This window comes from Tupaia chinensis, unplaced genomic scaffold (assembly GCF_000334495.1).
Source record: "Tupaia chinensis unplaced genomic scaffold, TupChi_1.0 Scaffold147003_1, whole genome shotgun sequence".
NCBI lineage: Eukaryota > Metazoa > Chordata > Mammalia > Scandentia > Tupaiidae > Tupaia > Tupaia belangeri.
This window is the reverse complement of record NW_006206856.1, coordinates 1,277,268-1,299,702: the sequence shown is the minus strand read 5'-3', so window position 1 is coordinate 1,299,702 and position 22,435 is coordinate 1,277,268. Positions and strand designations below refer to the sequence as shown.

The 22,435-nt window shown below is 62.7% G+C and overlaps 2 protein-coding genes across 3 annotated transcripts; both read right to left on the bottom strand.

Moving 5' to 3' along the window:
- Window positions 1-2,705: 2,705 nt before the first annotated feature.
- Window positions 2,706-12,844, bottom strand: SEMA3G (semaphorin 3G). The gene is made up of 16 exons (XM_006169318.3): window positions 12,663-12,844; window positions 11,233-11,393; window positions 11,056-11,115; window positions 10,726-10,845; window positions 10,386-10,476; window positions 10,152-10,268; window positions 9,824-9,969; window positions 9,540-9,654; window positions 9,384-9,453; window positions 8,985-9,129; window positions 8,516-8,747; window positions 8,332-8,423; window positions 7,704-7,745; window positions 6,576-6,804; window positions 6,244-6,383; window positions 2,706-5,022 (listed from the first exon to the last, which is right to left on the bottom strand). Exons 1-16 carry the CDS (start codon window positions 12,769-12,771, stop codon window positions 4,567-4,569), a joined length of 2,325 nt encoding a protein of 774 aa, XP_006169380.1. The 5' UTR covers window positions 12,772-12,844; the 3' UTR covers window positions 2,706-4,566.
- Window positions 12,845-18,390: 5,546 nt separating this feature from the next.
- Window positions 18,391-21,843, bottom strand: TNNC1 (troponin C1, slow skeletal and cardiac type). Of its 2 annotated transcripts, none has more exons than XM_006169316.2 (6): window positions 21,757-21,843; window positions 19,593-19,623; window positions 19,238-19,384; window positions 18,940-19,054; window positions 18,661-18,797; window positions 18,391-18,592 (listed from the first exon to the last, which is right to left on the bottom strand). In XM_006169316.2, the coding sequence occupies exons 1-6, from the start codon at window positions 21,826-21,828 to the stop codon at window positions 18,561-18,563; spliced, it is 534 nt and encodes a 177-aa protein (XP_006169378.2). In that variant the 5' UTR covers window positions 21,829-21,843; the 3' UTR covers window positions 18,391-18,560. The 2 variants fall into 2 exon arrangements, with proteins under 2 accessions (XP_006169378.2, XP_006169379.1); XM_006169317.3 differs by lacking the exon at window positions 21,757-21,843 and adding an exon at window positions 21,004-21,078.
- Between the last annotated feature and the right edge of the window lie 592 nt (window positions 21,844-22,435).

Genomic DNA, 22,435 nt, shown 5'->3' with positions numbered 1-22,435 from the left:
TGGGACCCAGCCCCCGTAACCGCTAGGCCTCAGGCTGGCACCCTGGCACTTCATTCTTCCGCACGTTTATCGGAGAGCAGAGCCCGCGGCGGCCTTCCGGCAGGACTCCCTGAACTCACGTGTCCCTGCTAATGTGGCCTGCGTTTGATGACAGACACCTGGACTCTGCGCCAGGCCCGGCTGCATCCCCTTTGGGATCCCGCCAGTCCCTCTCTGCCCTGTGGGATACTCCTGGTGGTGAAACATGCCCCCCACCATCTTCCTCCCTGTGGGCAAGCAGTCAGGCGTGGCTGGCTGAGTCCTTCAGCAGAGGCTCCGAGTGTTGCTGTCAGCGGGCTGCTGGAGGCTGAGTGGGAGCAGAGCCCAGCCGTCTCTACCAGGGCTCCCTGGGGACTCTGCAGCAGTTCCTGTCCTCCCCGGAGAATGACTTTTTCAAAGGTACATCGAGGAACCAGGAGTTTCCTTAATGAAACCCCAGCAGGGAAAGTGAAAGGCTTCGCTGGGACGCAGCCTATCAGGGAGAGGGCCTGGCAGTGGTGCCCACAGCAGAGGCAGGAGGGGCTGGGTGGTGGGCGGTGGGCACAGGGTCACAGCTGCCCCACCTCATCTGATGCATTCCAGAGGGACAAGTGAGTCCAAGAGAGTGCCCACCAGTGCCCCGGCTGCTTACCAGGTATGGTGCCCAACCCAGCCCCCTCACTCTCTCTGAGTTTGTGGACAGAACCCCAGGGCTTGTTCTCGCTGTGTGCTGAACCTTCTCCTAGCAGAAGCCTCTGCAGCCCAGGACACGGGTCCTTAGCAGATGCAAATTGGGCTATTTTTGAGCCCAATCTCCTATTGCTAAGAGGGGGAGATCAGCCAGGGAAGCTCCGCTGTCGGACGGCAGAGGCCCATGAGCCTGCCCTCTGGGCCACCCGGATCAGCCAGGGAAGCTCCGCTGTCGGACGGCCCTCTGGGCCACCCTGCTGGACTGCAGCTGACGTGCCCGCCCATCTCAGAGAAGAGAGCTGGCAGGGGGCAGGGCACGCTCCAGGTGCTGGCTGTCATCCGCTCACTCCTCCAATCGGGGGCGCTCCAGGCAGCCAGGAGCAGGCCTGATGGTAACTGATGATGAGGAAGTACAGAAGCCACTTAAGAAAGCTCTCCTACTCCGGCCCCTCCCTGCCCCCACCCTTCCTTACAACTAACCCGCTAGATTGCAGGACGGTTAGGGTGAACCCAGGCCTCCACCGAGGACCTTGCCAGACACGGGAGGAGTCGGAAGCAGGCTGGGGAGGCAGGCCGGCCATGGGAGGATGGGAGCCAGAGGCTGCACAGAGCCCAGGCCCAAGCGGCAGCCGGCCGATGGCTTGGCAGCCCCGACCTGGGTGGCAGGGCCTATGCTGGTGAGGGCAGTAGGAAGTTGGGATGCGACGTTCCGTCTGGGAGGCCAGGGCCCCCAGAGTCTAATAAATTAGTCTCATGTGTAAGGAATTAATCTGATCAGCATTCCCCTGCGTGTGCTCGTCGGCATGCTCGTCCCGGAGCTGTCAGGGTTCGCGGACAGCAGGGAGACGACAAGTGCTTTGGGGAATCAGCACACGGTGGGCACCAACGTTACCGAGGGGTCGCCACAGACTTCTCAGGGCAGTGACACCTCCATAGGACCAAGGGACAGAAGTCCTCAAGCAAGCTGACCGTGGAGGCCGTGAGGGCCTGGGGGGTCGGAAAGGACGGATTCACAAGACACCATTTTGGAAACCCTCAACTAGGCTCTCTGAGCCCCTTTCCAGCTCTAAAAATCACGAAACAGCCGCAAAGACAGGGGAAAAGTGAGACGGAGACGAGAAGGCCCGGAGAGGCAGGTAGGGAGAGGGCGAAGCCACTGAGGCAGGAAGCGGAGACCGGGGAAAGGTCTGGCCATGGCGGCAAAGCCACTGGGAGAGAGGGCCTGGGCCACCCAGGTCGCGCAGTCCCAGCCCAGCACCTGCGCCCAAGAAGGGCTCTGAGCTCTCGGCTGGTGGCACTGATGGCTGGGGGTGGGTGACATTTCAGGAGCTGCTGCACCAGGGTGTCGGTGGAGGGGCAAGGGGCGGAAGGAGGGGCCCAGCCCCAAGCCCGTCTACAGCATGGAGGGGGCCATGCAGGCAGGAGGCCTCGGTGGTCCTCTGAAGGGCGCCTGGAGCTTCTCCGCCTCTCTGCAGCACAGGCGGGGTCTGCTCTTCGGGCAGGGACAGTGTCACGGAGGACTGGGGGTCCCAGACAGAGAGCCTTCTCCACTGCACCCAGTAGGTCAGGCTCCCAGAGCCTGCCCTCCATTCTGGAAGCTCCGGCCCCTCAGACAAAATGAGTGCAGTGACCTTAATAAACATCGGTATGTGACGGGTGGGCACCAAGCCAAGGGCTGCTGTGACAAATGTCCAGTGTTACCATTGAGAAATGACCAGGGCTGCCTCCACGCCCAGCTGCCCTCTGCCACAACTTTTTTTTTCTGGTTCAAGATCCTCCTGAGACCAACAAGGCCGACTCACAAACCTGGGCAGGGCACTCCTAATTTAACGAGCCGCCTGAGCTCCACAGACGAACCCCTGACTCTGCCCTTTGACGCGTCCCGGTCCCCGCCTGCTAGAAAACACCGCGCAGGGCACCTTCTCCCTCACAGAGGGCAGGTGGCACCCGCCAGCTCAGCACACAATACACAGACACAAGTGACGTCATTATGTGACGTAAATATTAACTTTATCCTTTTTCTTTCTTTCTTTTTTACAGGTTTTGCTTTTCTCAGCAGCGCTCAGAGACAGCCATGACCACACGATTAACGGTGAGTACGAGAACTATGCACGGGAGACAGAGAAGCCACGAGGCCCATCCCGACTTAGGCATACAAAAATAAAACTCCCATGCGGAGGACCTTTCCAGGAGTCAGCCGCAGAGCCCAGGACAGGGACGGGAGGGGCTGGAGAAGCTATCCTATTTGTCCCAGTGTAGGCGTTCATTGCTGGGATCTCGCGCTCCCTCTCTGCGCTCGGATCCTGCCAGGGCCGGTGTGGCTTCCCTGGGTAGGTGTCAGGGCTGGGAGCTCCCTTTCCATTGTCACTGACTTCCTCCTGCCCTCCCTCCTGTCCTCTGAAATCCCAGCGCAGCGCACGGCACAAGGGCTCTCCAGGCGCTGGCGGGCTGGTCTCAGAGGTGCCGGCCACTGACTGCACAAATCTGGTTCCAGGAGACATGGGGTGGGGGCCGGAGGAGAGGAAACCCAGGCCTGTCTTTCCCCTTTCCTCCATCTTGGTTTTTTTAATGAAGGGCATCTCAGACCCAGGGCCCTCGGCTCCCTCCTGTGGGTTCTGTGCGTCACCGATGTCCTCGTGTGCAGGCTGGGGACTTTTCATTTAGTCCTCCCCCGGCTTGGCACCCCCAGCCTGAGAAACTGCTGATGGCAGAGACGCCTCCCCGGCGCACCCGGGCAGGGCGTGTCCAGGCCGCCTGCGCCCCACCCCTCACCCCAAGGAGCAGCAGGACTTGCAGCGCTTAGCTTTTTTTCTCTACATTTTTTCCCCTTCAGCTTTATAAATGAACCATCTGTGCCCAACCCCTACTTGGCAGAAGAAAACAGGGTCGGAAAGCACAGCCTCTGGGGTGACTTTGGCTGGTCGATGCCATTGTACGTCCTTGAGGACACCTGCTCCCAGGTCCCGCAGCTCACCCGGGGCCTCCCACAGTCTCTTCCCATCAGCAGGGACAGCTTCTGTGACCCTGACTCACAGGGCCCCGATTCCCGCCCCACAGGGCCGGGATGGGTGCACTGCCCTGGGAGAGCCAGCCCACTCCTCCCACCACACTTTCCTGGCAGCCTCCTCCCGTCTCTGCCCCAGAGCTGAGGGTGCCTTCCCCAGAAGCCCCCAGCATGGAGACCCACACGTAGGAAAGGGCCAGTCCGTTAGGAAGGTGGGCATCGGGAAAGCCTGGCCTGGGGAAGGGAAGTCGGGCTGTGAGACCCCTCTCCCTGGTGTCCGAAGTGGGGCTTGAGGCCCAGACCACCCCAGGTCCCAGGTGGTGGCAGAGGCAGAGCAGGGGTGGGGACATACTGCCACCCAGGCTTCCCAACTCCTTGTTCCCTCCCGCGTGGGTCAGGGCAGGTCCTTCTGAGGGGCGATAGCCTCGAGGGCGTGCCCTCCTCTGGCTGCCCAGGGCCCTCCTTGCAACCGCCCACACTTACTCTGCGGTACCAGGATGGCCATTGTTCTGCAGGCTGGGAAAGAACTGCCCAGCCCTCCTGCTCTGGGCACACCCGGAAACTGTTCCGGAAGCCAGGCCACCTCTGAGAACAAACGGCAGGTCCCTGGGGGCTGTTGAGGCCAGAGGGTGTGGGCTCCAGCCTGGCACTGAGGCACAGAGACCCCAGGGAACTTGCCTCGGGCACAGGCCCCTCCCTCAGGCCCCCAGATTCTCCAGGTGTCCTGATGGTGGTGTCAGGGTACAGATGACTTCTCTGAGGACCGGTCAGGCATCCGGCCCCCTCTGCCCTTGCTGGGTGGGGGGACAGATGCTAGGGGCTCTGCCCCCCATCCTGACCACCCCCCACGATCTCTATGTGGCCTCCACCTCCCGGGGCGTGCGGTTGCGCTCCGCCTGAACCCGGCTCTTCCCCTTCTTGCCCAGCTCCAGCCCGGCCCAGCCCTTGCCCCTGGCCGACTTGGCCTTGCTCCAGAAGGGGAGGGCACCAGGGCGCTCCGCGACACCCCTGCACCACACGCGCTCACAGTACTCATCCACCCGGGGCAGGCTGGCCAAGCCGGTGAGCTGCAGGATGTCCTTGTACCAGGCCTTGGGGGGCACAGAGGCTGGGCCACCCCGTGCTGGAGGCTCCCGAGGGAGCAACACCCCCAGCTGCTCGGCCGCGATCACCACCAGGGCCAGGCGGACCACGGTCCGGGAGAAGCCATGCTCCAGGCTGCTGCAGGTGTAGGTGCCCGCATCCAGGCGGCTGAGCCTGCGGAACAGTAGCCCCTGCGCCGTTTGCAGGATGCGTTCATCCGTCTTCACCTGCCCAGCGGGAGGGGAGGGGTGAGCGGGGCGTGGGAGGGCACGCACCATCCTACCATCGGCTTCTCTGCTCCTGCTTTGCCAGAGTGCCAGCCACAGGGTCCTGGGCTCGGGTGCTTCCTTGTGCCCATTGTCCCCTCCCCGGTGGCAGGCTCAGCCTCCTCTGGGCCGTGAACTCCTCGCAGGCAGGGCCTCCCTCACCTTTCCGTGGCCTGGGGCAGGCCTGCCACGGGGGCTCTTCAGAGATCCCACTGGCTGGCTCTGTCCAACTCAGAGCTCTGGGCCATCTTGGCCTCCAAGGGCCGGTCATGCGGTCCCAGGAAGCAGAGGGCTCAGAGGGGAGGGCCCACAGCCCAGCCCCAGGACTAGACGTTAGAACTTGCCGCCACGCCACACACAAACATGCACACGTGTCCGGGCTGAGTACGTACTCGGGCGCGCACATGTGTATCCACACGCACGTGCGCAGGCATGCAGGGACCTCCCGTCTTTACTGTTCACTCCCTTCACAATGTGGGGTGACGGCCCCAGCCCAGGCGCACTGGGCACCTAGCATAGGGTGGGGGCAGAAGTGGCGCTCTGGCCCCTGCCCTTCTCTGGCCTGAACCCCATCTGTGTGTGGAGGGCGGACAACCTGGGTGGTTAGGGCTGTGTGACTCCGTCTCGCTGTGGCCTGTCTCTCCCACCACCTGAGAGGCCTCCAGTGCCCAGCCCGACAGCTGGTCCAAAGCTGGCCTCCTCCAGTTCCCAAGCCCGAGGGGGAGCCCCTCCTATAATCAACCCACTCCCTCTCCCCCCTTCCCTGTGGGAGAATGGTTTCCCACCCTGCCCGGCCCACACCCATGGCCAGGCCCCAGACTGAAGCCATCTCTGGGGCTGACAGACCTTTCCGGATGGGGGAGGAGAGGACCTAGGCAGACAGCTGCCCTCTGAGGAAGAGGCATGGGGCCAGGCACTGGCAGCAGGGGGTGGGACCAGGGCCCAGGCCTAAGGCAGAGGAGGACCAAGAGTCTCTGGGAAAGAGACCCGAAGACGGGCCCCGTGAATGAGCCCTTTGCTCTCCTCCTCCTCTGTGCCCACCTCTCAGGCTTGAGCTCCAGCCACATCTGGCTGGGGCATTCCCAGAAGGCAGGAAGAGGCTCCGTCTGGGCACCCGGGCGAAGTTTGGGGAGGGTGATGACTGCAGGACACATGGAGGCTGGAGGTGGGGTCCCTGCTCACCTGGTCGGGCCTCTCGTCTTCTGGCCTCTGCAAGAACCAGCGCACGGCAGCCTGGGGGGACTTGGGCAGGCACTCCAGGAAGGTGCTGTTGTGTTCCGTGCCATAGACCGTGGTGGCTGCCACAGCTCCTGTGGCCTCTTCTGCAGAGAGGCAGGGGTCAGCTTGGTGCAGAGCTAGGGCGCCAAGGTCTCAGGGCCACCGACAAACTCCCACAGCCCGGGAGCCCCTACCAGTGTAGCAAGGACCTAGGTGTCCGCTGGTCCCCAAGCCAGGCCCTGACACAGGGGCCCTGGCAATGCCCAGCCCATGCCCCTTCGCCTGCCACCACTCACCGGTCTGGCCCTGGCCTGGGCACTGCAGGGCAGGGTTGCCATGAAGGATGTCTTGCCTGCGGAACCGGCGCTTGCTGGAGCCGGGGCGGTAGCGGGTGCAGGAGGCACCGTCCCAGGCGCAGTATGGGTCTCGGGCCAGGCAGCATTCGGCACACGCGCTGCCATAAGTCTCGCACTGGTGCAGCCGCAGCCGGGCCACACCCAGCTGAGAGCCCACGTACAGCATTTGCTGGGGAGGGACACGGGCAGGGCCTCCTGTGGGCCAGGGCTTCACGCCAGCAGCAGGCAGGCCCACAGCCCCCTGGGATTTCCAGAGACCCCTGCCACTTGCAGGAAGTCTTCAGAACCTCTGGATTTATTCACACACACCCAGATGTTTATCCACCTACTGTGTTCCAATCCTGAGGAGTGGGAGCCCCGGGACCTTCTTTCTAGGGGGTTTTCTGGGGTGCCGACCTTTGCTCTGTACCTCAACGGCCTTTATTCTAACTTGCTTCTGACCTTCAGAGTACACTTTCCCTTAAGCAATCCCACTATAAGAGTTGGGATTTAGGGACCAGCAGGTGGCATGATGATTAAAGCACTGGACTCCCACATGGTCAACTTTGGGGTTCAAGTCCCAAATCTGGCAGCTTGAAAAACACATTTGGTGCATGCCTGGGCGTTAATCCCAAGAGGAGAGGGGAGGAGAAGGGACTGCGTGTGACCATTCCTCCTAGGGGGTGATTTCTCACTTTCTCTCTCTCTCTCTCTCCTCCTAACCAGCAAGTGCACATGCCCTATGGCAAGAAAACCTAAAATGTTAGGGATTTACCCAAAGATAAACAGGGGCAGAGAAATTTGGGGAGATGGTCCCGGCCGTTTGCACAGTGGCCTCCAACATTAGCTCCTTGGTATGATCTAAAATCTGGATTTTGTTTTCGACCAGTCGGCCTCCCTGAGAATGGCCTCTCTGTGCTGTCCCGGCCTCGCTTTCCAGTGCCTCCTGTTGCCCACCAGCTTCATGCGCGTTCATGCACCAGTTTCAGCTCCAGCCGGGGCTGGCCGGGCTGCCCCGCGTGGCTCCGAAGACCGCGCGGTGCTCTGGGGCTGCAGAGGAGGGTACGTGGGAGGGGCGGAGCTGCTTACCCTTTTGACAGAGATCTCCATCTCAGTGATGGGTGTGGGCACCTGGGAAAAAGTGGGGTCTCAGCCTGGGTGGGATGCCCGGCCTGTGCCCCTGCCTTCAGCCTCCCCAGCCCCCGTGGGAGTTAGCTACCACAGCCTGGGTCAGCACCCCCGGCAGTGGAGGCTAGACGGGCTTTTCCCAGACGCCGGCTTACAAGGAAGGCCCCAGTCCTGGCTGACCTCCAAGCAGGCCTGGCTGGGAGCACAGAGCTCCCTGTCCCCTCCCACAGCCCTGTCCCCAGGAATGAGGCAGCTGTCCCAAATCCCCCTCTCAGGTCCACGGGCCATTACAGTCCCCCCAACAGATGGCCCCATCCTCTTGGGGACTTGGGGGTCTCAGCCACCTGCTCACTGCAACTGGAGCCCAGTACCACTTTGTCCAGGCCACTCACTTAGACACCCTTCCCAGGAACCCTGGAACTTCAGAGCTTCAGGGCCCATCGTTCCACAGCATTGCCAGGCCCCTGAGGCAGGGCATGTGTCACCCCTACCCACACCACGCAGGCTCAGTGAAGACAGGCCGACTCCCTCCAGAGCGCATGCCTGCTTCTGAATGGCCAGACTGACCCTGGGCCTGGCCCCTGCTCACCTTAAACACCTGGAGCTCCTCCAGGACCACCTCCTCGGGCTCCGCCGAGCCCTCCACCTGGAGGGCAATGACTTTGAGCACAGAGCCTGAGTCTGGGGCCGGGGAGGAGAGGTCAGTGGAAAGGAGGGGTGGCCTGGACCCCCGCAGTCCTCTCCAGCCAGACCAGGCAGCTCAGGTGACCTACCGGTCCCCAAGAAGATGACGTCATAGATCCCATCCTCCGCCTCCACGCGGTCCACCACGATCTGGGTGAGCTTCTGGGCCAGCTGGGTCTTGATGAGGACAGGGCGGCCAAGCCGAGGCCGCACGGGCCGGAACATGAGCGGGTGGGCTCGGGCAAACTGCAGCACTTCATCCGGGTAGTCCTTGGTGCTGCCAAAGGCTCTCCCTGGCCGCGCAGTCATCTTGCTGGGGCACTGTGGGCAGCAGCAGAGGGGGGCCTGAGGGGTGCTGGGACCGCTGACCGCCTCCCCGCCACAAGGGGGCGCTCTCACCGCAGGAGCGGCTTTCCTCCCTCCAGCACGCCCGCCCCGCCAGGGCCCTCCGGAGCCTCAGCCGGGCGCTGCTGCGTGGGGACGCGGGTGGGTCCAAGGAGGAGGTCCCCTGGCCTCCGCTCAGGCCTGTCTCGCGGCCTGGCCCGGGCAGATGCTCACCACGCCAGGTCGAGGGAAGGGCACCTTGCCCACATAGGGCCCCCACTGGTGCTGCGGCCCTTCTTGGTGGGCAAAGGGCCCGTTGAAGACCTCCCAAATGTCCGCCATGTGGTACACACAGACCGCGAAGCCCTGGAACACAGCGCTGCGGGGGCAGACAGGGACAGTCAGGCTGGGGTGGCCCTGACAGGCGGGACCGAGGGCCACAGTGCATGTGACAAGCACAGACTCCAGCAAGCAAGGATGCCGTGCAAAGGCAGAGAGAGGGAGGCCAGCAGTGCAGTCACTCAGGGACAGGGACCGGGCTGCGGCAAGGCCAGGCGTGAGGGCGGAGGCTCTGCGAGGAGCAGGGGTAGGGGGAGCAGGTGGGGAGCACAGGGGCGAAGGCTCGGGGCCCACCTGACTGTGCTGAAGAGCGCGAACACCTCCAGGCCCTTCCCCGCCTTGGGCCACAGCAGGAACACATCCTCTGGGACAGAAGCGGCGGGAATTAAGGCCACCAGTCCCCACTGCTCCCAGCCCGCCCCACCCCAGCCTCCTGCACCATGCCCTTACCCAGCTGGTCAAAGTGGGTCTCTGCACCGCCGGCCCCGGGCACGGAGCAGACCAGCCTGGCCTTGAGGAGGGTGCTCCACCTGTTCACCAGCACCCGCTGGCCCCCGGCGTCGTTCTGGGGGTGGGACTGGAGTGAGCCTTGGGCGCCCCTTCCCCACACCTCCCTCCCTCGTGGAGGGGAAAGATCGAGACATGGCTTTGCATCCTTGCCTCAGTTTCCCTGCTGCTGTGTGGACAGGTCTGAGCAGGGGACTTGAACCTCCCCACCCCTCCACAGCTCTCACCACACAGACGCGGGCCACGCGGCTGACGGTGACACGGCCTGAACTGCCATCAGGCGAGGGGACAGTCTCCGAGAAGAAGAAGTACACCTTGTCATTGTCCTGGTCAGAGTTGTCAGAGATCCGGGCAGCCATCACAAACCGGGGGTCTGGGGTGGTGACAGGAAGAGGCTGGCAGGGAGGGGCCCTGCAGTAGGGAGGGCAGGGGGCCCGCGCTGGAGGCTGGCGTCCCCAGGAGTAGAGTGGGGCCGCTGCCCTGCTAGCCCTGACCTCCCCTTCCAGCGTCCCCTCCCTGCCCATCAGGGCCAGCCTTGCCCTCATCAGGCCTCACCGTGCAAGAGGTTCTGGTCAGAGTCGGAGCGCAGGGCTGGCCGGGGGCCCCCGCTGCGGAAGATCATGGCCTCGCGCCCCAGGAAGTCGGCAGTGAGGCCGGTGTACAGCTCCCCGCCTGGGGTGGGTGCGGGCAGAGTCAGGGCAGGAGACCAGGCACGTGCCAGGCCATGCCCTCCCAGAGACAGCAGCCAGCTCCCGCCCTCCTCGGGCCACTCCGCCCGGCCTCACCCACCTACGAAGGCGCTGGCGAAGGGACGGCTGGGCTCGTGCGGGCACCGCCCTCGCCCACTGTCCACGCTGCTGAGTTCCAGGCGGAGCACATGCTGGGGAGGGGAGGGGGCTCTCAGCCTGGAAACCAGCCCCAGGCCCCACCCCACTGCAGCCCGCAGCCCGCACCCCTCACCCCTCGCGTGCGGCTGGGGAGTGGGGGTGGCAGAGCGTGCCCTCCCTCCAGGCCTGTCTACCAGGGTCGGCTCTGGCACAAAGGCGCCTTTCAGGCCCTGACATCCGTCCCGCCCAGGCTCAGTGAGGAGGGTCCGGCGGCCCTGCCCTGCCCCTGTCACAGAGCTCACCTCCCCACGGTGCCCGACTGTGATGAGGGCGCAGGTGGGCTGGAAGGCCCCAGTGCCACACGCCAGCAGGTGGGTCCGGTTGTGGGGCTGCAGCACCCGCACGAAGTTGGCGCACTCCGTCTGGCAGGAGGGAGGGGTGGGGTGAGGCAGGGCCCCCCAGGCTCAGGCCTCCCTGGGGGCTATGCTCCAGGGAAGGGGGGTGACATTTTTCACAGACCCCCAGAAACCTCAGGGTCTGCTCCAAATGGCCCAGCAGACGTCCGAGCCAGCAGTCACAGGATCGCCCTGGGGTCAGGGCCGGGGACGTCTCTGCGGACAGCACTCACTCACCGGATCTCTCCCCTTGCGGACACACGCCTCCCTCTGTCCTGGCTGCGGCGGCCACAGGACCTGAAACAGCCGCCTACTCAGGTACTCCCAGAATCACAGCCTCAGTTTCCCCCTCTGGCCTCCCCCTGGAGCTGCCCAGCTCTCACACAGACCCTCACCCCTGTCGGTCCAGCTCACCTCCTTGGTGTCTGGCCATGCCTGGTCCAGCCGCAGAGAGTAGAGGGCATCGCGGCCCCCCAGAAAGAGGCGGTCCCGGTACTCATCCAGGTACAGGGCCCGGAGGCCCAGGGAGCCGCGGGGGCCCAGAAAGATGGCAGAGCGGTTGGCAGACAAGAGGTCTAGGAGGCAGAGAGAGGCAGGGTGGGCCTGGCAGAGCTGGGCTCAGAACGTCCCCAACAGGGATTGGAGACGGGGGTCCCAGCTGTGCCTCTAACAACACACATCTGGAAAGTGCTTCCACCCACAGGGCTGCTGGAAGGCTCTGGATTCATGGCCCTCGGGGCGGTGGGACAGGAGACTTGTAGCCCCCTGGCCAGCCTACCTGGGGGCCTGCCTCCCACCTCTCCATCCTTTAAACCTTTGACCTTTCAGCTAACATCTTCCGACTGTCCCACCTGTGCCCTCCCCAGTCCCCGTGGGAGATGGCCCTATGGGCAGCAATGCGGGTAGCCAAACGGACTCCTCCAGGGGCCAGGCAGGGAGCGGCTCCCACAGAGGCAACACATGGCCACGTGTGAGAGAGGCCAGGTGTGGCCACGTGGAGCGCCAGCCTCCCACTCGTGGCTTTTGCTGAAGAGGCTATTCTACCCGTAGTCGCTGCCCATCCAGAGGTGGGAGGGACCAGGGCCGCGGGTCCTTGGGGTCTGGCTGGGGAGGCGGAGGTGCTGGGTGGGTCTGGAGGCAGGTGGTAGAGCGTGTGAGGGACACTGGCCTCCAGCAGGAAGGCAGAGTGTCCGAGGCCCCCACGGGAGCGTTGCGCCCAGCACCTCTCCATCCCCAACCTCAGCTGCCTCTTCCAGGAAGCTCCCGTGGGTAGTACCTCTATTCTGCATGGTTCCTGCTAGCCTGACCTCCCCTAAAGCCACAGCTCCCCAGGCAGGACCGCATTCCCCCTCAGACCTGACCCTCCAGGGTTTAGCAACGTTGCCCCACTCAGATGGGTCCCCAGGGGAAGGCGACCGCCCCTCTGGGTGAGGACACAGGAGCCTCCTGGGCCAGGCTGTCAATGGGGGAGGCTGTGTGGAGCTCTGGGTCAGGGTGGGGGTGTGAGGGGAAGAAAGCCAACAGCGGGAAGTGGCTGCCAGAGGCTGGAGGCTCCTTCCCCGCCCACGGCTGGGGACCGGAGGGACAGGACGCTGCCCACTCCCCACTGGCCACCAGGCAAAGAGCCCCAGCTGAGCCCAGACGGGCCTTCCAGACCTGCCCTTCCCATTGCTCTGCCCATCTCTGCGAGGTGCTCCGGGTCCCCCTCTGCATCGTCCTCCCCCACACCGCCCACCGCCCACCGAATGTGACCCACCACGGTGCCCTTCCCCAGGTGCAGCGAGTGGCCAGGGACTGGCTGAGGCTGCTGCAGAACTAGGACCCACAGACACACACCAAAGTACCTCGGTAGGAGAGCCGCAGGCGGGGCACGCTGGAGCCAGGGCTGGGGCTCCCCCCGGGCAGCAGGAAGCCCCCCAGGAAGAAGCAGATGGCCCACGCAGAAGGGGCCATGCTGGGAAGGCCAGGGCACCCGGCTGCCTGCAGAGCCGCCCCAGGTCCCGCGGTGGTAGTACCATCACCCAGAGCCGCTTATAAGGCAGTGGCTCCACCCAGCAGGGCGGGGAGGCGAGGAGGAAGGGGCGGGGGCAGGAGGAAGGCCAGGGGCTGCTGCCCTTCACCTGCAGCTTCTCCCTCTGCCTCAGTGGCACCTTCGTGTCAGACCGGCCATCACACAGACGCATTCCAGTGGGTGTGGCAGGGATGCCCACAAACGTGGGTTCTCAGGCTCCAGCAAAGTGTCCAGGGGGAAGGTGGCCCTGGGGGAGATTAGAGACCAGAGGCCAGAGGCCAACAGGCTTGGGGGCAGGGGGTCTTATGGCTTTGCTTTGTCCCTTAGTCCTCCTGAGCCCGTGGCAGAGACCTCCCCACAAATGGCCCTGGGCCCAGGTCACTAACACGGATGGCCCAGCCCCCCGAGCCTCTGTGATGCTCCGCAGTTCTCCTGGCAGAGCCCAAGCTGGAGGGAGGGGGGTCATTCACAGCCCTGGGAGTTCCTTGTCCTGGGCAGGGGCTTGTGGCCCTGTGTCACCTAGCTGGGGTTGGCGACAGGGGGCCTACTCTGTCCGGCCTCCCGGCCCATCTCAGCTCCCTGGGCTTGCTTTCAGCAGGGCACAGCATCCAACATGGCTGCATTGTTCTGCCTCCCTGGGCCCCCAGTCCTTCCAGAGACATGGGGCCCAGGTGTCACCGGGCCAGGGGTGGGCTCTGCTCTGAGACGCCCACGCCCTGTGGGCCCTGCACAACTCTGATCCCTCTAGAGGCACTGCCTCATAGGAGAGAGAGATAAGCCTGAAGGTGGGGGGGGGGATTTCCCATGTCCCCTGTCCTGGAGCAGCACCTGCTCCCGGCCCCTTCAGCTCCCTCCTCACCCATCCAGGCCCCCGCACTTGGAACGCGAGGCCCTGGGGACTCACGGGATCTCAGCCTTGTGCCAGAGCTAGGCCTCCCGGGACCCCAGACCCTCCACAGGTCGGTGGCCCAGAGGGACTGGCCTGAGCTCTCAGAGGGCAGCCAGGAAACTGCGCGAGGACAGGGGGCAGGACCTGGCCCAGGCCACGCGACCGGCTGAGAACAGGTCCCCCCAGCCCTCCCGCTCCCCGGAAGCCTCTTGCTTCTGGGCTCCTGGGCGCACAGGCCCCACACCCCCAATCGCCTCATCTCTGGAAGGGAACTAAGTTGGACCCTTGCCTCAGCGTGGAGAGGACTCAGGGACCTGCAGCTCTGTCTCCCTGTTCCCATCCCCCCAGTATCTAATGCTTCCTCCCGGAACCCTGGCCTGGAAGTGGGCAAGGGGCTACCCAGAGGCCAGTGTACAGACTCGGCCCAGCTCCCGAGCCCCTTCCCTTAGGTCAGTCTCCTCCCAGGGCCAGGGACCAGCTTTATAAACCCGTGAGCAGGGCTTCCCAGGGGCTGCTCGAATGCCGACTATACCCTGGGACCTCGGCGGGTGGAGCCCTCTGCCTCCGTTTCTCTGGGGAGAGGTTTCAACACATACTCTGGGCCGGGGGCCAATGTCGAGTTGGAGATGGAGCTGGACAGCCCTGCAGCCAGCATGTGGCCCCCAGCTGTGGGCGGGAGGCCCAAGCACTCTTCAGCCTGCCAGTCTGCCATGGGGGGTCTCAGCCCAGTGAGGGCTGCAGGGAGGCCTGGGTGTACTGGAGCAGGGTGTGGGGCAGCCCACCCCACACTGCAGGGGCTGGGAGCTTGAAATATGTTAACGTGTGGAGCCTGGGTCAGATCCTCTCTCTGGGCCTCAGTTTTCCAGTCTGGGGTGGGGTAAGGGTCTTCTCTAAAGGCCCTGCTTGCTGGCTTAGAGACACCCCTGGAGTGCTCCAAATTCTCAGATGAATGTGCTGAGCCACAGACATCATGTGCCATCTAGTGGTCAAAGAGGGAACTGCAGGATCCCCCGAAGCGGCCTGCTGGGTCACACATGCACTGGGCGGTGGCGCCACCTAGCAGAAACTGTGGCGTCTTGGAGAGGCAGGCAGCAGCTGGTCACTACGGTACAGATGGGACGTGGGAGATGCTCCAGTGATGGCTTTTTTTGAGAGATTTTTGCTATAGGGCGCATGTACTCACTGGAGAGACAGAAAGCGACAGATCACGCCCCAGGGGTGGCCTCGCCACAGTTCCTTCTCCATTGTTCTCAGGATTTGGGGCACGCACGCACGCACGCACGTGCTCCCGGTGTTTTAAGCCGCCAGGTCCGGGACTGAAACTGTGGTTGACTTCGTGGGAGTCCAGAGATGTAACCATCATGCCATCTGCTGGTCCCCCAGTGATCGCTTTTGATGAGGGAACCACGGGAGGCTTTATGGAGGAAGCACTCTCTGGTAGAAGATGACCCAGCCCAGCAGAGGAGAGGACTGAGCTAAGCAGGAGCGGGTGATGTCTGTAGGGAGCAAAGGGCCACATGCAGGGCGCAGCTTATGAGCCCCAGGCCAACACATGTGTGATGTGTATGGCGTGGCACTCAGAGACTTGGCACTGGGAGATGTGATGCCACGTGGATTACATTTTAGCCACACGCCAATAATGTGCTAGTAAAATGTGAACATGTTAAATACACATTAGTGACGTGTCAATGGCATTCACATGTGTTTTATGCTTGACATGTGAATTCCTTGTTGATAGCATGCAAATTACATGTGATCTTCATGAGGCCTTGAGCCAGAGCTAGGCCTCTTGAGACCCCAGACCCTCCACAGGTCGGCCGCCTAGAGAGACTGACCTGAGCTCTCAGAGGGCAGTCAGGAAATGGCGTGAGGACAGACCAAACACAAGTTCATGACATGTTAGAAACATGTCAACAATGCACAAATAGCATGTGGCAGCATGTGAACTATATACTAGTGGCAATGGGTGAACATGCTAGAGAGGTGCGAGTGTGATATCATGTAAGTTACAAGCTAGTGACACGCTAGTAACATGGAAATGTAGATCAGGAGCCATGGCACCTGTGGCAAGTTCTAGCATGGCACTGGGAGCCAGGTGCTGGTGTGGTATTGGGAGACATGGTGCTGAGAGCAGTAGCAGGTGCTGGCGTGGCACCAGGTGTGGTACCAGGAGCTGTGGCAGGTGCTGGCGTGCCACCAGGTGTGGTTCCAGGACTGTGGCAGGTGCTGGCGTGCCACCAGGTGTGGTACCAGGAGCTGTGGCAGCTGCTGGCGTGGCACCAGGAGCCAAGGTGCCAGGAGACATGGTAGGTGCTGGCATGGCACCAGGAGCAGAGCCATGTGGAACCAGCCTCATCCATTTTGAGCTGGCTTTAGTTGTAACCAGTCATAACCTGTTTAAGTCATCCAGAACCAATTTAACTGGCTGAAGCCTGTCTGAACTGGTTTGAGGCTATTCCAGGCTGGTTTGAGCCAGTCAGAAGCAGTCTGAGCCAATCAGAATTGACATGAATGGGTGAGCACCAGATTGAACCCGTCTGAGCAGGTCTGAACTGTTTGGGGCCTGTATGGAATGAGCCTAAGCTTGCTTTGAGATGACCAGAACCAGTCTAAACGGTTCTGAGCCAGTTTGGTCCAGCGGCCTACAGGTTACTGGGCCACCCGATTCCAGGGCCGAATTGTTAGAGCAGGGCCTGGGCACAGCAGTCTGAGCTGGACAGAACCAGAATCGGATTTTAGCCAACTAGAACTGGTTTGAGTTGGTTGGAAGCAGCCTGAATTGGTTGGAGCCCATTTGAGCCTATTGAACTAGTTTGAGCCAGCTTAAACCAGTCTGAACTGGTTAGAAGCGGTCTAAGCTGCTTTGAATTTGCCTGAACCAATTTGAACCTGTTAAAATTGGTTTGAACCAGCCAGACTGGTCTAAACCAGCTTGAGCTGACCTGATTGGGTTTGAGCCACTCCAACCAGTTTGAATTAGTCATGACCGGTTTGAGTCAGTCAGAGCCAATCTGAACTGGTTGCTATTAATGTGGAGATTTGTGACGTATAAAGGGGTGGGGGGGTCCTTTGTATTATATTTGAAATAAATGTGCAAGCCTGGGATTTTTAAATGAATGGGGAAGAAACAAGATAAAAGCAGACCCCACTTCCTAGACCCCACTTCCGAATCTGCGCCTCCCCCAGGCTTCCCCTCACCACGGAATGTCACCCCGATTCTGGTGGTCTCCCGGCCAGACCCAGACCCGACTCAACTGCAACCTTCTCGCCCCTCCGCAGCAGAGAGCGCCTCACCTCGCCTCACCTCACCTCACCTCACCTCACCTCACCTCACCTCACCTCACCTCACAGCAGCATAGCTTCTGGACGGGCTCCAGCACGGCCCCCCTTTCACCAAGGCTGCTCCCAGCCCAATACTGCCTTTCTGCTACTGAGACCCTGAGTCTTTCCTCATACTGCCCTGGAGCCGGTTCCCGGTGGTGCTTTAGGCCTTGCTCCATGTTACCTCTTCCAGGAAGGCTTCCTGGACTACTCCTGGGCCTCCACACCTCTCCAGTTTGCATTCCAGCCCCACGCTGGCATCCCTACTGCAGTCACCTCCCTTGTTGTCTGTCTCCTGAATGGACTACCAATTCCATGAGTTAGGGACTAGACTGCACTTGGCCATGACCCAGTATCCAGCCACTGACTGGTCACTTCCTTCCTTCCGAGACTATGTCCTTCATGAGTCAGTCTGGTCCCTGAGTCCTCGAGAGGCCAAAGGGGGGACCCTGTCCTGCTCCCCAGGTCTCTCCAGGAACCAGGCAGCTGCTGTGAGTTCTGGCTCTGCCAGTGGCATCTCCAGAATTCCAAGACCATCTCTGGAATGCCGGTCTCTGGAATGCCGGGCCGTCTGGGGAACGCCAGGGCTGGGGCACAGCTGCCACGGCCACAGGGTGGCTAGGCGGGGCAGACAGCCGCCACCCTCCTGGCTGGAGCCTAGGCACGGGTGGCGGCTGTCCCCCTGCAAGCGCCACCCTGACACCTCCACTTCCTGGCAGTCCCTGGCTCTCCTTTCCAAGCCAGCCTCTCCGTCCTCTGGCCCCACTCAGCCGAGAGCCACCAGTTCAGGCCTCTGGGCCCCTCAGAGGAGAGCGGGCTGCTGGAGGCCAGCCTCTGAGGTTTGTGTGAGCTGCAAATTCAGCCCACTTGAACCTGGCCCATGAGCCAGCGCCCTGGGCTCTTTGCCAGACTCACCAGGGCCTTGGCGGGTCCCTGCATCTCTCTCCCAGGGGAGGCAAGTAAGGGGGCTGGCGAGTGGTCCCCTTACTGTGCCGCAGCTCCCCGTCCCAGCTCCTGGAGCTCCAGGGCTGCCTAGCCAGCTGCCCGACAAGGTGGCCCCGAGTTTGCTACAAGGACTCGTGGGCCCTACCCCAGGCACTGGGTTGCTGGAGGTGGCTCGTGGGCCCTACCCCAGGCACTGGGTTGCTAGAGGTTTGCCTGGGCACAGCGGGCACAGAAGGCAGGCAGCAGGGCAGGCGGCACGGCTGGCTCTAATCCACTCTAACCCATCCTGCAGAAGGTGGGGTGGGGCAGTGGTTAGAGTGCGGGCCCTGCAGCAGACTGCCTGGGAGAGGGAAGGACGGTGCTCAGGTGGGTGTCCATGCCGCAAGGTGAGACCAGACACCGGGCCTCCAGGGAGCAATGCTTTATTTGCATCCCGAGGAAAGGCTGTGAGGGGGTCAGGGGTCAGGGGCAGGGATTAAGGACACGCCGAGCTCAGATCCTGGGGACCCCGGCTGTCTCCCCAGGGCTGGCTGGAGTCGGAGGGTGGGCACGGGCAGCTCTGGGCAAAGGCTAGGTCTACTCCACGCCCTTCATGAACTCCAGGAACTCTGTGGAGAGAGGGGCGTAGGTCGGAGGTGGGCAGAGCGGGCCGGGCACCAGCCGCCCACCCACTCACCGTCGTAGTCGATGCGGCCATCGTTGTTCTTGTCGCCGTCCTTCATGAGCTCCTCGATGTCGTCCTCCGTGATGGTCTCGCCCGTGGCCTGCAGCATCATCTTCAGCTCCTCCAGGTCAATGTAGCCGTCGGCGTTTCTGCAGGGAGGAGCCCAGGGTGAGGCTGGGGGCACCCCCTCCCCATCCCACAGAACAGGAGACCGAGGCTGCAGGTCGTGAGGCCCGGCCTCTCGGACCGGCTCTGCTCAGTTGGGGTCAGCAGTCAAGTGTCACCGCTCACTTGTCGAACATGCGGAAGAGGTCCGACAGCTCCTCCTCCGACTTGCCCTTGCTGTCGTCCTTCATGCACCGGACCATCATGACCAGGAACTCGTCAAAGTCCACCGTGCCGCTGCCTGGGGGCGGGAGGCCCGGGTCAGACCACAGGCAGCGCCCCATGCACCCGCACACCGACTCCGCGTGGCCCGTGTGGCCTCGTGCCCGTTGTACAGGGGAGACCCCGGCTCACAGCCACACGGCTGCTGGCCCGACAGAGCCAGGTCTGGAGCCTCAGCACATGGCGCGGGGCGGAGGCTCACCGTCCTCGTCCACCTCGTCGATCATCTCCTGCAGCTCCTCGGGCGTGGGGTTCTGGCCCAGCATCCTCATCACCTTGCCCAGCTCCTTGGTGCTGATGCAGCCGTCCTCGGCGCCCAGCACGAAGATGTCGAAGGCGGCCTTGAACTCTGCAGGGCGGAGCGGCGGGCTCGGCAGCGCGGCCCCAGCAAGCCAGGCCCCGCGGGCCACCCACACCTCCCTCCCTGCCCTCTCTCAGGTCACCGTGCCTGCAGGGGCCCCAGCCTCGGGTCTCCCATCCAGGGCCGCTTTGGTGACAGGGCCTCCGGCTCCCACAGTCCCCCCGGCCGTCCCCGCTCGTGTGACCAGGACACTCACCATTTTTCTGTTCTTCTGTCAGCTGCTCTACCTAGGGAGGAGGAGAAGCCTCGGGACTCAGGCTCAGGCCTAGGCGGCCGTTGGGAAAGCACCCATCCCCGCAGGAGGGAGGACCGACATCAGCAGGGAGCAGGCTAGCTCCAGGTCAGAGGCCCGACTCCTCTCTCCAGTCCCCAAAGCCCTAGGATGACCCGCTGGCCTCACTGAGGCTGGGCCCAGGGCCAGGGTGACAGGTGGACACCCCCTCAAGTCAAGGTGACCCTGAGTGACAATAGTCAGTGACCACTCCGTGCCTCGTGGTCCTCTGAGGGCCCACAGCTGTTCCTCAGGTGAGGACAATAATACCAGCTGGGGGTGGGCAAAGCTCCCCGTTGTAATCCGACCAGGCAGCCACTGGGCTATTTTTAACAGGGACAAAGTTAAACCTGGTGATTGTTCTGGGGACTGTGGCATGCAGGGGTGGGGCAGCGTTATCTGGTCCCTGGCCTGCTGGTGTCGCCTCGGGAGCCAAATTTAGTCCCCAGCCCCACCAGGCCTTGTATGGGCACAGGGTGGAGGGCCGCTACACACACCCCTACGGGGATAAGCAGGAGCACCCCCAGAGCCAGTTGTAGCCCTCCTCCCCAGGAGTGGGGCTGCACTGGGGGCTGAGGGAGGGCCTCCCCTGGGACAGCTGTCTGTTCTTGTCTCTGGGTGGGGGGCGTCACTGTCTCCCCAAGATGGAATACCATTTGAAACCGCTCCGTGATCCCAGGACGGAGGGACTGCTGGGACTGCTGCTGACCACTCTCCAGTCCCACCTCCTCGCCCCTAGCTGAGCCATGGAGCCTGGGCGGGGCCCCAGCCGCAGAAGCAGCTCAGAAGCAGCTCCGTGCCCCTTCTCCCCCACTTCTCAGGCCCAGTCCTTCCCCGGCCCAGGAGTTAGGGCCGGCAGCTCCTCCCGAAGACCCCCCCTCCCATGCTCTGAAGCACCCACTGCAGACAGGGGCTGGTGAGTTGTGAGTGTGAGGGGCAGAGATGGGGGACGGGGACAGGGACACAGTATAGGGACTCAGGGAGACAGCTCAGGAGGAACAGAGAGAGATTGAGAATCAAGGCAACATGACCCAGGGACCAGGGACACAAATGCAGAGTGATGGTGACACAGACACTTGGAAACAGGGCGACAGGTGGTGCAAAAGGCTAGACCCTCCCTCAGATCCATCCCAGCAGCTCCTCCCCACACCCTGAGCCCTCCAACCCTCCTGCACCCCCAAATGCCAGAACCATGGTGCCCTAGAGAACCTGAGCTGAAGCTATGTGGGCCCTCTCCTGAGTCCCCACCACTTTCTTGGGGAAACACTGTCCCCCATACTGAGCTGAGTAAGCCACCGGTCCCCCCCCTCCCGGCCCTACCCAGCCCAGCCCTCACCGCAGCCTTGTAGATGTCATCCATGCTGGTGGTTCACGGGACAGGCAGCTGGGGTTGCTGGCCAGCCCTCGGTTTAAATAGCCCTGCCCTGCTGCATTCCCAGCCCGGCCCAGCCCACAGCCCACCCCTGCGTGAGTCCATCCCCTCCCCTGTCAGAGTGATCTGGAGCTGGCTCGACTTCCCATGTCCTCTGCCCAGGACAGGGAGCACATGAAAGGCTGTGAGGACCAGGTTTCTTCCCCTCTGTCCCCCACTCCCCAAAGGATTGCCTAAAAAGGTTTCCTGAATGAATGAAACCTGAGCCCAGGAAGGGAGCTCCAAACCAGGCCCTACACCCAGCAGCTCAACTTCATCCACCAGGCCTTGGGCTCTACTATCACACCTTCCATATGAGAAAACTGTGGGTCCCAGACGTGCTGACAGCCCAAGATCTGCCAGCGCCTGCCTGAAACAAAATTTCTCTGGGGAGGGGGGCGCAACATGCAAGGGGAAGCTGGAAGTAGGGCCCTGCCAAGAGGAGCCTCAAATGCCAAGCCCAGAGGCCGGTGCTATGGAACTGGTGGAGGAGAAAGCCATTGGCCCACAGTAGGACAGGGTGGGCTGGAGTCCTTCAGTCAGAGATGGTGCAGAGGAGCCAGATCTCTATCTCCCCATGCAGAGAGAGCAGTGGCCACTTGGAGCTTGAGTCAGCAGCATTGTCGTTCAACAACCCCCCTACGAAGATTCCCCTGCGCTAGGCTCTTCCCAGCTCACCCGCCACCTGCCGCAGGTCTGTTCGGGTGCTAGCCCCCATTCCAGCGCAGTAGTTCCTCTGTTCAGGGCCATTCCCTTATTTTTGAGCTTTGACAGGACACTACCTGGGGGCCTTGGTGCCCAGTGGCCAGCACATATTCTTCCCCTCCACCGAGACCCTCCCACACACACCACCCTCTGCCTCCCACCGGGCTGCGCGCCTGGCACCGTCCGGTTCTCTGGGCGTCCCATTGACAGAGGCGATGTGCGGCTGTCGGCGAGAGAGAGCAGGCCCAGAGTCACTCTGGCCATGCTCGGGCCCTAGCACAGCTTCTGTCTCCATCCAGCTCCCTACAGGGAAGGAGCCCTACTGCCAGAAGCGCCATTATCGCTTCCCTTTGCAGAGGGGGAAACTGAGGCAGGCGGAGCAGTGGCTTGCTTTTGGTAGCCCGAAACGCGCGGGGCCTTCTGTCCTCCCTTCCCGCGGACCGATGCTCACGGATGTGACCGCTCGGCGTCTCGGCTTCCCGCCGCACGGGGCGGATAACCCCGGGCTGCACTTAACGGACTAGGAGCGCCGGCTTGCGCGGCCTACGCATGCGCGCCCGTGGCGGCAACTGTCAATCACGCGTGAGGGGCGGGGCGCGAGAAGGCGGTGTGGGGGGGTCCAAGATGGCGGCGCGCGCCGGGGGCGGGGAGC

What these genes read in the sequence shown, in the direction of transcription:
- SEMA3G (XM_006169318.3), bottom strand. Translation starts at nt 12,771, where the DNA reads ATGGCCCCTTCTGCGTGGGCCATCTGCTTCTTCCTGGGGGGCTTCCTG. An exon ending in CCTTCCCTCGACCTGGCGTG is followed by an intron (nt 8,748 to 8,984) that starts GTGAGCATCTGC and finishes TGCTGCCCACAG; the next exon opens with TGCCCCAGCAAGATGACTGC. An exon ending in AGGAGCTCCAGGTGTTTAAG is followed by an intron (nt 7,746 to 8,331) that starts GTGAGCAGGGGC and finishes ACTTTTTCCCAG; the next exon opens with GTGCCCACACCCATCACTGA.
- TNNC1 (XM_006169316.2), bottom strand. Translation starts at nt 21,828, where the DNA reads ATGGCCCTGAACAGAGGAACTACTGCGCTGGAATGGGGGCTAGCACCC. An exon ending in AGACCTGCGGCAGGTGGCGG is followed by an intron (nt 19,624 to 21,756) that starts GTGAGCTGGGAA and finishes CCTCCTCCCTAG; the next exon opens with GTAGAGCAGCTGACAGAAGA. An exon ending in TGGCCGCATCGACTACGACG is followed by an intron (nt 18,593 to 18,660) that starts GTGAGTGGGTGG and finishes CTCTCTCCACAG; the next exon opens with AGTTCCTGGAGTTCATGAAG.